Genomic DNA, 15,542 nt, shown 5'->3' on the forward strand with positions numbered 1-15,542 from the left:
CGAGCAAACAAGGCCAAAAAATCACGTTTCTTGTATGGGAGCCCCCCTTAAATATTAACTTTATTTTATTTTCAGTATTTGTTGTTATAGCGGCAACAGAAATACACAATCTGTGAAAATTTCAGAACTCTAGCTATAGCGGTTCTTGAGATACAGCCTGGAGACAGACAGACAGACATCGAAGTCTTAGTAATAGGGTCCCGTTTTTACGCTTTGGGTACGGAACCCTAAAAAAGAAACTTAAATCTATAATGTCTTTATACCAAAATAAAATCTAAAGAATATTAGGTACAAGATTTTGTAGCAATCATTTTATAGAATATCCATAATTAATAAAAGTTAAAACGTATATTGAGTTTTTCTAATAATACAATATTTTATATATCGATGATTTTAATCGTTATTTTATTGATTTTTTATCGCATATCGGTGCACGGTAGCCGGGTTTGTTATCTGAGATAGCAGAGTTAATTCGGGTATAATTGTAACGCGATTTCTCGACACTTCATAATCCGTACCCAATTGTCTATAATATCTACATTTTATACTATATTATGATGTTAATCGGCCAAGTGCGAGTTGGACTCGCGCACGAAGGGTTCCGTACCATTATAGAGCAATATGGGCAAAAATGTGTTTCTTGTATAGGAGCCCCCTTTAATTATTTATTTTATTAAAATTTTATTATTTATTATTAAAGTACAAATATAATTAAGAATATTGTGATTATTTCAAGTGCCTACCTTCTCCCATTATTGATTAATTTACGAGCAAAAAAGACCAAAAAAAAGAAATCCACAGCCGAATATATAACCTCCTCGTTTTTTGGAAGTCGATTAAAAATCACGTTTGTTGTATGGGAGCCCCACTTAATTATATTTTTTTTTATTTTGTTTTTAGTATTTGTTGTTATAGCGGCAACATATTATATACACTATCTGTGACATTTTCAGAAGTCTAGCTATAGCGGTTCTTGAGATATAGCCTGGAGACAGACAGGCGGACAGACAGACGGACGGACAGACGGACAGACAGACGGACAGACAGACATCGAAGTCTTAGTAATAAGGTCCCGTTTTCAGCCTTTGGATTACGGAACCCTAAAAATGGACTATTAAGTATATAGACAGAGATTGAAAATATACATTTAACTACATCCTGACAGCTTTAATATAATATTATTATCTGTGTAAGATAATAATTACTTTTTAGCAACATATTGAAATCTTGATAATAATATAAACATTTCAAAAGAAATAAATTACAGCTAACCATTGAGATATATTGCAGCTAACAGATTTTTTACCTCTAATTTCAAGCTTTCAAAAACTAATACATCTAGATTCTAGAATCTAGATCATCATAATGGTGAGGATGATTTTGATCTCTAGTCGTAGATAAGGTGCGAGGGAGAAATAATATAACAGATTTGAACTTCGAAGTTCTGAAGAAGTTCGTTGTCATTGTTAGCGGGGAGGGTAGCGGGGGGGAGGGGGGAGGGGTGTAATTACAAAACTTTTCATATAGATAGTTATCTTCATACCTTCTAATGCCCTGGTACACGATCTAATAAGTATTAATTTGTTGTTATTGCAACCATTATTATAGTTGGTGATTCGACTGATACATTCTAAATACAAAGTGATACCACACAGAATTTAAACTGTAAAATTAAATAGCTTACAAAGACTATAAAAAATCAATAAAATATAGGCGAATGCTGATTATGACATGTGACAGCTTGCATCTGCTAACGCAAATATAAAAAAAAAGTTATAATAATGAAATGTAAATGAGCTGACAAGTATACGGCGGAATAGGACCAGCGGACCACACATGGAAAGGTTAATCGCTGTGTAATGCTCAGGCCCTGGTACTAAACGCTAACTAGCTAGTTAAGTAGGGGTAGTTTGGTAATGTCAAAGGTTCAAATCCGACCACAGAAAGTTTATAGTCACCTTGGCTAGGACTTGTGGTGGTAAAATTTTATTTATTAACGGTGATAATAATATTATATTTACTGCCGATTTCTAGTTACATCATGTTATGTTTATCGCTCTTCGTGGTAGAGCAAAAAACGCAAGACATTTTGACAAACTATGTATTAGATAACACTAAATGATAGGCGAAATAAGAGCCTCATGAGAGGTACAGTAGTGGTAGTATTTTTTACTGTTTTGTAGAATTCGACTAGAAATTGGCAGAAATACCTGTAAAGTTTTCTATAATTTTTGTAATTAGAAATATTTGAAGTTATTAATGTTGTTTGCATGCCTTTCGATAAATTTTATTGCGTGTTATTATCGCATGCATTGTTACCGATAGTTTTTAAACTCTTAATTAAGATCTTGGACAATTAAATCTGATATCATCATGAAAATCCAAGTTTTCTTTAATCTCTATTAGAATACAATGGCATTTCAATACTTCAATGCAATTGATTTGCATTTATTGTAACTGCTTGATAATTCCACTTTGTAATGTGAAAATCCCAAAAGATCCTGCAAGATGTAATCAGTCAATAATAATATTGATTACTGTTATTATAATATAGTCTTATTAAATCGAGGTAAGTTAACCATATAATATTTAGTTCGTCAATGGATATTTTGCGTCAGTTTTTTATAACATTTATTCCTTATGCTGTTTGCATCTTTACACCTGTATTATCTTCATGGCCTTGTTAAAGGTCAAATATAAACGAATGCTCTATATCTTCCAATGCTTTAGTTAACGCCACTGTCTAGAAATAAAAGTATGTAATATGACAGAAGGCATCAAAGTGACACGTCATTTAATTCTCCTTTTACCACATTCTTTTAAAAATCCTTTGTTTTAATTTCGAACATCGACACCACAATAACAAAAGCGTCAAGTTAGTCTTTACTTAACGTCATTGTTAACGTCTATGTATGTCAGGCAGTGATTTAAGGTTTTATAACAACTTTAATAATATCTATCATCTTTACGATCTGTGAGAGTCCCAGCCCGCGCCGGCGCCACTCGTGATACAATCCGCATCACGTCTCAATCTTGACTTCATCTACTACTGGACTTCTTTATGATTAGGCTTCTACAATAATTCTCTCGCAATATATTGTTTTTAATCTCAGTATGTGGACAATAATTATAATGGTTTTTTGAAATAAGTTGATACAAATTTGACAATCCATAGACAATGTTGTTTATTTTTGGAAGGAAGTTTTAATATTATATTAATAGTACCTATTAGGTTTCCCAGTACCGACAGTGAATTTATTTATAGACAGTTTTTGCAGAGGAAATATAATTTAGTTGGGCGTTATCCTAAGGAAACTACGGATTTTTTATTTTTTTTTGACCAAAGTTTGGTCTCCAAAACTGACTTTTACCACAACAAAGCTGGATGTGCAGCTTTTGCATCGTTTGTGTATGACAAAGTTAAAGTTTGTATTTTAAGTTATCTGTTGTGTGTTCCCAGGCATCCCCTTTTCCCCCTCCTGGCGCTGATCTTCGAGAAGTGTGAGCTGGCCACGTGTACCCCCAGAGACCCAGGAGTGGCGGGCGGCGACGTCTGCTCCTCGGAGTCCTTTAACGAGGACATCGCCGTGTTTAGTAAACAGGTAAATACGACATTTAAATCTCAATGTTATTCTTCAACAATCGAACACAAAAGTCCCATTTAGCGACGAAAATGAATATCGGAGTAGCTCGCGGCGCACCTGCCTCCATTACCAATCGGGATTAAAAAAATAAAAAACGCGCGAACGCATTCGGATATTAAAATGTCGCACAAAATGGCGGCCGTAAATCAACCGCGGCAATTTCTTCGGGCTTTAATAACCATAAAGCATAATTAGTGACGAAAATCAGTTAGCGATTTGTATTGGCTCCTCATTGATCGTTTACGCCGGACGGCCTGAACGTATTGCAGATAAAAATTGTAAATTACAATATACCGTCCTATTATATCGCTTCTCGATTAGCTACAAATTACAATGATTATAATGAGTATCATCACATGTTTCTGATTACTATTGTAGTCGCGGAATCCGCAGATACTCGGAAACGCGCCGTCAAATTCGTAACAAATGAAAGTCGTGCCAGTTTTATTGATACCCTCTATGAGGGCCACTTAGGTCGTAATGATATACTTATCCGATATTTCATTATGCGGTCGCGGTAATAACTTAACAATACAAATCACCATACAAACAGTGGCACCTATAATTTGGACGGCAAAAAATAACTTAAACGGAGTCGTTTGTGGCGGTGCGACGTCGTGCGGGACGGCGGCGCGGCGGTAATCTGGCATACGCCCGCCGAGCGCACAGCGCCGACTCTATTCTACTCTGTCATTTTCTTATAAACGTATTACACCGCAATAGCTTTATTTGTGTTTTTTACACAATAGGCCGACCGAGTGTTGACGTCTCGTCGACGAGTACGACCGTCTTCGTAACGTCGAATATCAGTTTCGCCGGAAGCGAGGCCGCGCGTCGCTATCGAGTTTCACTTTTTTGAGGTGATCGGTTATCGAGCTATCGGCCGAGGACTTTAATGAGCAGTAACGATTGAAATTAAACGGTATTTATAACGACGATAATGTAAATAGCCGCGACCTCGCGACTCCGAGATAACCGCGCCGATAGAGATGTCAGTGTCATAGAACTGAGTGGCGTTTCTCGGCGTTTGTTTACGTTGCGACTTGCATCGACCGATAATTATATCGGCAGGGTGACGGGTGCGATTTCGCTTTTGTTACTACATACATTACGAGATCGGTGTCGGGTGACGGGCCGACGGCCAGGGTTCCGTCCGTCCACCGTGCGCCCGCGCACGTCGGCGGTCGGACAGACGCTAATCGCTCGTTTAATTACTCCAATAAAACGTTTATCGGCGGCGGTGGCACGTGAAATCACCACGAGAAGGGATAAAAACTCCGGACCTCCCGCTCCTACGCTTTAATATGCGACGTCCATAATTCATCGGCGCACGAAATAAATCATAAACGGTAAAGTGTTTATTTTCAAAGTACTTAATAAGTTATAAATTTATTTAAGTGGCGTGCGGTACGATTGTGGAGTGATTGATATCCGCTCATCGGGGGAGGCTGCTGCGCTTGCGCCGTCTGCCGAGAGCCGGCTGCACTGCCGTCGTTGCAGACTAGCACTACCGTAGGGCTCTTTGTGACCGTCGTCGTCCGGTTCTCGTTTTACAACTTTGCCGTGCTTCGATGTTTCGTTACTTTATCGAACGCTTATAAAGATTAATAAAATATTTTAACGTTTATTATTATTCATAGACGACGACGGAGCGTGGTAACTGGTAATCGGAGGTAGAGACCATTTACGTAAACCCGCTACCGTCTTATTATTGATTCGATTGGCGGTACCATATTTAATGGAATACCGTGTATAATGAGAAATAATTGCGTGGAATTTTAATTGTCGTTCGTCGGCGATGCGTGCGTCCCGCCATTCATAATCCCAGACGTTAAAAACTAATATACATTCCTAACGAGACGTACAAACTTACATTTCAATTTTCTTCACATCAATAACTTCGAATCTATTAAATATTTATCTTTCTACAAGATCCTCGCGAGATTTGTACTGTGGTTTTTCCAAATGATTAGCCTACTTACTCGACAAATATTATTGCAGACATATTTTACAATAGTTATCTGAGTCTCTGCTTCGATCTCTCGAAAGCTTTTAGCGGGAGTCCCGACTTTTGGCCCCGTTTTATCTCTGCAGTCTGGCGTTAAAGTTGTTTGCATTAATTAAACGGTATGTGTTATCTAATTCGTCACAACCGGTCCATCTTCTGATTGTGGAATGGCGCCATAAACATCAGCCAGTTCCTTTATACGCTTCCACTTCGATTTTTTGTTTACGACCGACCTCGGCTCGATTAAAATGTTTCACATGTTATTAATGTTAACTAAGTATGGTTTGTTAATATAAAAATTAATATATTTTCTCATGGACAGAAAGTTATTTTTTTTTTGTTAATATTAAAAGAATATTCACCGGACCCGATGGAAAACACATCGGTGATGATGATGATGATCATACTAAAGTTCATGTCAAAAGTTCAAACATTAATGTGCTAGCAGAAAATTACTATTTTAGTATCGTTTCATAATTAGACGTCGTTATCAACAATCTTGTATGTAAAGTAAACCCTCATAGAGTTACTGGCGATTACCTAGCCGGCTAGTATTATACAGTTAATTATAATTTAGAATTATAATTACGTCCGTGCACCGTTGCTCGCAGTTCACACCTTGCCACACCACCGTCTGAACCGAAGCGTGCACCTGTATCATGTATGGAGGAATGCAACGATCCCTTGATTTGTCTATCACATTATAAGTAATTTTAATTTAATTTGTGACTGTATCGAAGGAACTAAATCTTATTTGTTTTTTGTTAATTTTAATGACTTTATGTAATTTCTTTTGCATTAATAAATGTTTTGTTGTTTTGTGCAATAAATCTCCTTTATCTGAGATAATGGTCCCGACCTTTCTGAGCTCGATCATTAAAATAATGAATTGGAATGTTTTCGCATTAAAGTTTTTCTATCATAAATTAGTTATTATCGTGGTATTTCTTCATTTGGAGACAACGTAGAATCGAGTTTGCCAATAGATTCCAAATATCTTATAGTAATATCTTATCATTAGGTACCTATCACATAATATTCAAATTTAATTGTCTCCGAAATATTTACATTCGTAATGATACCAGTTTCACAGGAAAATAATAATAATAATACTTAAATATTTAAAGTGAAAGTTTTGATTTCAACAATCATATTGAAATGTAATGGATCTGAACGAACAGTCGTATTTAAAAATAAACCAAGTACTCTGGCCAGACGAGGATGAAACCTTACAAGTAGAGGAAATTATAAAAACTAACCTGCAACATTGTTTGACATTGAAAACGAAGACGAGAAGGTCTGATAAATTTTAGGCCTCGCCATCGCGCCAGTTATTTTAGTTATTTTATTAACTTTTGTGCCTTATTGATGTCACACGAATAGCGCAAGATTTGGTTCAGTTTTTATGATGAAATATAACAATGTCTCATAATTTCTTTAGCAGCGTTGTCCTTTTCGTGCTCGAGGATCCCGCGTTGTCTGTTTGTTTACATCTGTCTCGTCCCGTTTTGTCGTAATTGTATATTGTTAAGGGATTTGGACGCGCAATTTAAGCTCTTTGTCGCCATGATCCAATTGGGCGTTTTGGCGCGGATACAGAATACGTAATGGCGGACGATACGCGCGCAGCTGCGCCCGCGCAGCGTGTGACGCAGGGCTGGCACTACAACAGACCAACTTATACAGTAAATAACACATTTTGATTGATTAGAGGAAAACGAAGTACTAATCCTTATTAATACCTCTGGCTTGATATTAAAAATGCTTCTTCACCGACTGTTTTATTTTCATGCCTCAAGATTTTTAAGGCTTAATCCTTTCATCAACTAGGTACATACATTGTAAAGTTTTTTTATAACAATTATAACATAATCTTGTAGCATTCTGCCAGCTGGTCCTTCGAGTTGTTCGAAATGAAATGTAGTCAGCCCTGCCGGCGCGGCGAGGTCGGAGTCGAGATGCGATAGTTTTTGTCGCCGGAGTGTTCTGCGCTTATAATGGACTGTTGAGACTTGAGTCTGTATCCTCGAGTGGACTTTGCCTCCCCGGGCCCGTCGCCCGACGCCCGCCGCCCGACACCGCTAGCACCGACACTTGACTCAATTACTTGTATTTGTTGAAAAATACATACATACAATTATTCGTGAATCTCATGACTTGTACCGGAGAGCCTACCTACGGTATATACGTATCTGGGAGAGAAAACTCCTATCCTCGATAAACTTGGGCTGCATAGATGATGCTGAATTAATGCATAAAGAATAAATCGAGACATTTGCACAATCCACTCATATAGCACCGATTAAATAAATAATATTTATATCGGGAGTCGTTAACGATTGTCACATAAGTAAACCAATAAAATCGAGATATGTTTATTTAATAAAAGTGAGTCACGCGGGGCAGTTTCGAGAGACTTACGGATTTTATGGGTCGTATCGTCGTAGGTGGTTGAGTGATTTACACACAAATTAACTCTGTTGAATGTTCTAAGGGGTCATCGACTGCGAATGGAGAATTCGCTGACGAAGTTGAGGCCCGCTCCGCGATAGCGTGCGCCACTCAATTAGCGGCTGACACGCTGCTGGCTCGAGTTTTTGTCCAAACGGCATTAATATGCCGATGGACTGAACATTACGCTCTTTCATCGCTCGTCGTGCGGCGTGCCACTTAGACCGTTTACACCGATATTAATTAAACGTGTAGACGACGTCACATTTTCCAATTACAGAATTTAAATTACACCTAGGGCGGTTTTGGGACTGGCAGTCGCTAGATCTGAGGAAGTTCAAAATTTTATTCCCTCATTTCTGAACTTGATAAGTTCGAATCAAAATATTTGTTTCTTTTTGTCTCATATTCAAACTTAATATTTTAAATATTTTATCATTCTTATCCCTGGTAACAATCTAAGTAATAAGAACTCCTAATAAACCTTATGTTGTTTAAAAATTCTTACTCCACATGGACATCAGCACCTGATTACGACGGCGTCTCATTTAAGGTTACCAGATATTTTAAATTAATAAACGGCATTTAAATATCGCAATATGTCATACTCTCGATTATCTGACCATTTTTGGTGGGATGTTTGCCGCGAAAAAAGTCGGCTTCGAGCCGGACAGCGGTATGGCGGTTTTTGCGGCGCGTCAGAAAACTCGCGATAAAAATGGACGCCAAATGAGTATTAATTCGCACCGGCTAATAATGACATAAATACACCTAGCCGGGAACACAGGGTGTTCAGATTGATTACCCTCTAGATCCTAATGACAATACTACTGTTTATAGTTTTGACTTAATATAATAAACCTTAGGTACCTTTATAGTTTATACAACTGGGTTGCATGCTGCATACATGAGAAACAGGAATTTATATATGCCATAATAATAACACTTCAACTTTATAATCCGCGATTATTATATCAAACAACAATGATATAATAATATGGATGGCATCTATGGTATCAGATAAAGACAGACACATTTGAAAAAAAAGCCATGTAAATGACAAAAACTTTGTATGTTCTATAATCTGTTAGTTTCAAACGTAAGCACTGATGACCTTATTCTGTTTTCTGACTGACGTGCGACTGACTGTTCTGACTCACGATTACCAAGCACCCTGTGTACATAATGACGGGAGGCGGCATTCCGCGCGACACGTCCTGGTCCCGTTACCGCTGAATCTGTTTTGCCGCTGCCCGCTGCCCGCTGATGACGCTCAGATATTCGTACAATTTATCGTGGGACTCTCTGACCCGTTTCAACGACCTGATCTCAACAAGGTTGTCAAGGTTTTAGCAGAGATAATGTATGGGTTTCCGGCAGTGTTAATGTTAGATGCATCGTTGCCGTCGATGACTTTGCTGAAAAAACTTCGGTTCAAGAACGTAAAATTTGAAAAATAATAAAATGAGCACTGAGTAATTACTGAATGTGAAAATTGTTTATTTGAACATGAAAATACACGATGTGTTAAAAATACGTCCACACTTAATTTAGATTAGGTGCTTAGTGCCATTTACGAGTAAAATTACCATTTACCTAATTATAGACGTTTCGAACTAACTACATAAGTACCGCTACTGCGATAAACGTTTGAGAATTTTAATTGTACGTTTTAGCACTATTTTATGCGTCTACAATCTTCTCGACACGTGTAAAATAAAGTGACTAAATTTTTTTTCAAAACGAATCAACTATTTGGCAGTGGAATAGGGGCAAACGTGCAAATTTTAAACAAAATACTGCTTTTAAGACGTCGCAAAAAGTCGTTTATCAGTCTCAATATTATCTCAATTATAACGAGCATGAAAAGCAATGAAAAAAAAACCTACTCATTATGTATTTGACAGGCCCACAACGACCAGTGGAGCCTAAACCCTCGCGGAGCACTCGGCGGTCGTAGTCTCGCGGGTGACCGCGCTCGCTTGGGATCAAATAATTTTGGTCATTCGGTGAAACGACCAGCTCGAGTAGACACCTAGGCTCGTACACCGACAATGGTGTCACGGGTCTGTTTGTTTTAAGGGTAAATAAGGGTGTAGGAGCTCGTGGGGGTGTGTTACGACCAGTCAGGAGCAGCTGACGCGGAGGGTGTTTTTACCTACTGGGGTCGGCTGTACCTACGGTGAGCCGGGCCCTAGACGACGTCTGTACGTTCATTTATGAATATTTTAGTCGGTGTTTATCCGGTGACGTATGGAAATTAACGTCGTCAGCCTGCAGCCAATTTTCGAATATAATATGTATTTTGAATAAATTATGGCGTATAAGCAATTGAATCTTCGGGCAGTTACACGTAATGATCTTTTACTGGAACCAATTTTACAATTCCGTAGTAAGAGTACCAATATTTACAATTTTAATTATTCATAAATTAGAATTAATAGATTTTCAAAGTGTACTGACTCCCAATTACGAAATACTTTTTATTTAACAAAACCCAGGAAATCCATAGTAACTATCATGAATAAGTCATGAAAAACGATCAATAAAGGCGAATGAAGGGTATAATCACGTGCATAGACTAGCACGATCAAACGTTGCAATTAGGTGGGAGTTGGGACTGTGGGACTGTGGGACGTCTAGACAAAAGACGGACTAATTACAACAATTTCCTATAAAATTGTCGGCTTTATTATATGCGAGTTCTAAAGGGCTAGCTTTTATAAATGACGAGTAATTATGGTCCCATTCATGGTCTGCTATCAAAAATATTTTTTGAATTCACGTGCTACAAACAGCGAATCTTCGTATAATCAAAAATGCACCTGTTTAATCTCCTTAGGTCACCGAGACCACTACACGCACCAGGAGATTGTGTGAGTGACAGGCGTGGCTGCGGCGTTCGTTGGTTCTAGCCAAATCGTTTGTAGCAGATTAATCAAGATTACAACCCTTTCCGGGGCGCGGATAGCTTCAGATGTGACAATAACGGGGGATATTATTATGTGACGGTTTTAGTTTACTATACGTTAAAAAGATTTCTAAATTATATTATAATTTTAAGTATATCAAATATACTGCTTCATAACTACCACCAAGTGCAATAATTCGGTATCTAATTTGAAAGTAAAAAAAAATTAAGAGCCATCGCAAAAGTCAACACAATAATTGAGTTGAAATAACAACGGAGAACTCAAAAAGGCTAAGCGTGTTGTTAAAATAATCTATGCATCGATTTTAGCTCCCCCATAAAGAATTAACTTTAAAAATTATATTAACAAAAGCCAAAACACATTTGGACCCGCAGAAAAGTTATTAAACATTGCACCATTACACTTTAATTTTGAGCCCGGCGGGATTTGAGAGGGGTGGCCGAATTAAAAAAACTCGCTAGCAGTGATCAGTTTTACAGATGTTGGTTCTGTATAAAATTGATAATATTTTCAAAGTAAATTATTCTTATAGTAAACAGTTTATATTACTGCGGATATATTAAATATGTATAGTCAAATTAAAATATGCATCGATTACACTGCGAAATATTGTTGAAAAAGATAATCTCCAATAGAAGTTACAAAATATTATATTACAAAGTATTACCCTGGCGATAAAATTATTGATTATAAAAATTAATAACAAATACACAACTCATAATCGGAAAACATTAAAATATGTTATATGGATGATATTTCAATAGGATCGCAACAATAGTTTTCAGGAGGCTAGCGTACCTACTGCATGATGCAGGGCTTCATATCGAGCTGGGGATCCCGAGACGAGTGTGTGAGCTAAGGGTGCCAGCGCTTCAGCCATTCATAGGTTGCGTTTATTCTTGTACAAACACGTTTCTGGCTGGCGAAAACCATTATTCCTTTGTACCCCATTATGCCCCATAATGCCCCATTCTGGGGCACATCGGTACGGTTGTATTTGTTTATCTTTTGCGTTGTTTAAAAGTTTTTTCTCCGTCGAAAACACTTTGGCTTGTTTATTTTTAAATCGAGCGTGTGCGAGTGCTCTTCAGCGGGGCGTATGAATATGTTTGTTTGTTTGTTTCGTGGCCGGAATCGAGGGTTCATACGCTGATTACTCCTCGTTTCGGCGAGAATTGAGAAACATTCATCAAAAGCATAATTTATCGCTAGTTCAACTCTAGACAAGGAGCCCCTTACAAAAAGTCAAGATTAAAGAATCTCTAAATCTCGAAGCCACTTTGAACTCTCACGCCGCCACATAGAGTTCACATCCACTTATTTTAACAAAAGTGGAGCTCGAGATCGGAAAGAATGTGTTACTCATAGCGTTCACGAGAATAAATGCGAGATGTGCGTTCCTTTATGCATGCGTTTTCTTACTATTAAGCAGAACTTTAATACAGCGATGCATATAAAACTTTTTCAAAAGCGAAGTCACTAAAATAAAGTTCTATTTAAATCTTTACTACCTAATGTTTTTACCGGTGAAATCTTAAATATAAATCTTGCTGACAATTCTCATCGTCTTTTGTGATAATTCTAAAAAACGTTATCCTCGGGCATGTATTCATTTTATTCATAATTCTGTTTCGAGAGATTAACTCAAAAAGCAAACATCTGTCTCGTATAATATGTCCAAAAAAAATCATAATCCGCCATTTTGAATTCATGAATGCCCTTTCACAATACAAACGTTTTGTTACAGACATGATCTCCCCGACGGGGCCCTTCAACTATTTTATGAAATTATGTATTTCATTTGCCTCAGATTATTTGTAACAATAACCAACAATTGGTAGATTTGGTACCAAATAATCGGCTAAAGTGTATTTTTGCGCTTAAAATTCGTTACTCCGCTTCCCAGTCAACGCCAAAAAATTCTACCCGAGCTACGTGAAAGCTTCACACGAGCTTCGTACGAGCAGCTATCATGTCGTTTACCGTATAAGTGGGAGTTGAACTAATAGTTTATGATGGCAGTAATCAGCATAGTTCTCATTCCACTCGACAGCCCCTGAGTGAGTCATTATGCACCTCCGCCGGCAGTTAATTCGCCGCAACCCTCCGAGCGCTAATGCCCGAAAAACTGACCTTACACCTCCACGAGGCCCCCGGGACCGCTTAAGTAGCCCAGCGGTGACTTATGTCCGACTTTTAATCGCTCCGGCCGAAGGTTTATTATGAAGTACAACACTCGTTCGCCGTGATACTGAGATATTAAACGAAGCAAAAGCCAGTACGAGAAACACTGATGATTCATTTGCATAACCGTATTCGAGTCGTAAAATTAGCGGTTACCGTCGTTAAATTTTATAAGACAAATATTTTTTTTTTGTTAAAAACACATTAAATTTATATAGCATATTCAAAAAAATAATTGCAAAAAATATAGATGTACAGTTAAAACTGTAAATAAAAATTGTTTTTAACTTTACAAAGTTTAATTTCATGCACTGGATGTTAAAGAGAGGCTAGAAGGAACAGAAAGTGCTAAAAATAATGAAATAACTGAAGTCTAAATATTAAAGGACGATGAAGTTGCCACTTCTGTTTAGGTTCATATTAAGTGTAATCTCTACGGTAGTGTCAAAATAATATGATATTATCTAAATTACACGTTGGGTCGTCATAACGAGACTACGCCTCAAGATAATAAATCATTACCGTCTGTTAGTGGCAAAATTCACATCACAAAATTACGGGTCACAAATCGTCACAGAGCACGGCTATAAATCAACTCGGATTCTTTGCGAGATAAAAAAAAAACTAAACAAACACCCCGGTCGGACCGTCTACCTGCCCTCGTATCTTTTGAATACTTTTCTTGTATTAAAAATAAAATTTCCGAACGCACGGATTTCGGGGCAAAAAACGCCCGAAAAACTTTCCTTTCAACGTTCTCGTCTCTTTCTACCTCGCGTCGGCCGTCTCTCTCGTCTGGATGCGTTCACAGAATGAAACTAAAGCGTCACATAGACATTTTTGGTCGAGATTAAGAGGCATCTTGCACCATGTGGCTGAAATATGTAGGGCCGTGCGAAAACGACGGAATGTGAGACGCACCTAGAGATATACACATGAATATTAATGTCGACTTGTCCCGAAATAACAAACTTCCAGCGGGGCTACCAGATGTAGGTATATAATTTACTGAATCGGTACTGACTTGTGTGCCACCTTATATAAAATTATTTTGTAAGGATAAATTGAAACTCGAGTAAAGTTTATGTCAACGAAACTGTCTTTACTAATATATTTTATTACCTACTTGATGTTAAATTAGATTAGTCAAGTGAGTGTGAGTTTTTCTGAGAGGCATTAGTCACTACCTGTCCTTTTTTCTGTCGGTACGACGAACACTCGGTCGAGATCACAAAAACTTAATTTGTTATTGTTATCTACCTTATAATTTTAAATGTCATCTTTTTGCCATTGTTTGACAATGTAAGTACCCGTTGTGCGGTGGGATCCATTGAAACCGTATTGTTCACATTTAACCTTAATTCAAATAGGAGCTGGGTACACGAGTACTGCGCTACCTCCGTGTTGTTTCCGATCAATTATTCTGCAAATATTTAAAACAAACTCATCATAAATATCAAAAGGACTAGAACTATTAGGAGATATCTTTCCTGTTGGATATTTTGCAGCAGGTTTGTGATATGGATCCGTGACAACGTAGAGGTCGCGCGAGAGTGGGGCGGGGGGAGGCAGCGTTGTCACCGTTGCATTTCGATACAACGAAAATGGCCACTAAAATATTTATATATTCCGGTGTTATGAATAGTTTTGGATCATTTACATATTTATGGCGGGAGGGCTAAGCAAACAAAAGGTACCGTATCTATACAAGTTTTATACCAAAATTTAATGATTTAAATATTGCGACATTTCTGTTATTTACGATCGTCTGCCCACGCGTAACATCAGGTGGTGGACGGGGCCGATCGGTGGTACAGCTTTAATCGTTTTTATATAGTTTTGAGTCTGAAACATGATACGAGTCTAGAACGATCGTAACCAGCTAAAGTCTCCAGCAGCTCCGTCTCAATGGGTATCTCCGACCGGCCGTTTGGTGTGGCTCACAGTGGGAGGTATAATCAATTTATAATCTGTAGTATTTATGGCCTTAAAATTAAAGGGTACTCGAGTATTCCCGCGTTTATGAGGTTGTAAAGTCTCTACAATTTCGCACATCGTTGTTGAATCATTATGCTGCAGTCGCGACTTCTGTTTCGATCCTTTACGGATTTTCAATCTTCTTAGGACTATCTTTATTGTTTATTTTATAAATTTCATTTTAAAACAGAGCCGGTATTTTGTTTTAATCCCATATCAATCGTTATTATGTTAACGTCTACGATTAATTTTGTCCAGCAGCCTTATTCCCGAAACTGATATCAATCTGATATCAGATTTTTGACACTTTAAACATCTAAAATAGAGCTATTTTATGTAGATGTC

General features: G+C 37.7%; 1 protein-coding gene across 6 annotated transcripts in view; it reads left to right on the plus strand.

The window, feature by feature from the left end:
- LOC121725855 (homeobox protein homothorax) overlaps positions 1 to 15,542 on the plus strand; it is a 252,442-nt gene that overhangs the window by 25,511 nt on the left and 211,389 nt on the right. For all 6 annotated transcript variants that reach the window (XM_042112983.1, XM_042112982.1, XM_042112987.1 and 3 more), the window contains exon 3: positions 3,461 to 3,602. In XM_042112983.1, coding sequence (XP_041968917.1) covers positions 3,461 to 3,602 — 142 coding nt within the window. The remainder of the gene's footprint in view (positions 1 to 3,460; positions 3,603 to 15,542) is intronic.

Source organism: Aricia agestis, chromosome 4 (assembly GCF_905147365.1).
Source record: "Aricia agestis chromosome 4, ilAriAges1.1, whole genome shotgun sequence".
Classification (NCBI taxonomy): domain Eukaryota; kingdom Metazoa; phylum Arthropoda; class Insecta; order Lepidoptera; family Lycaenidae; genus Aricia; species Aricia agestis.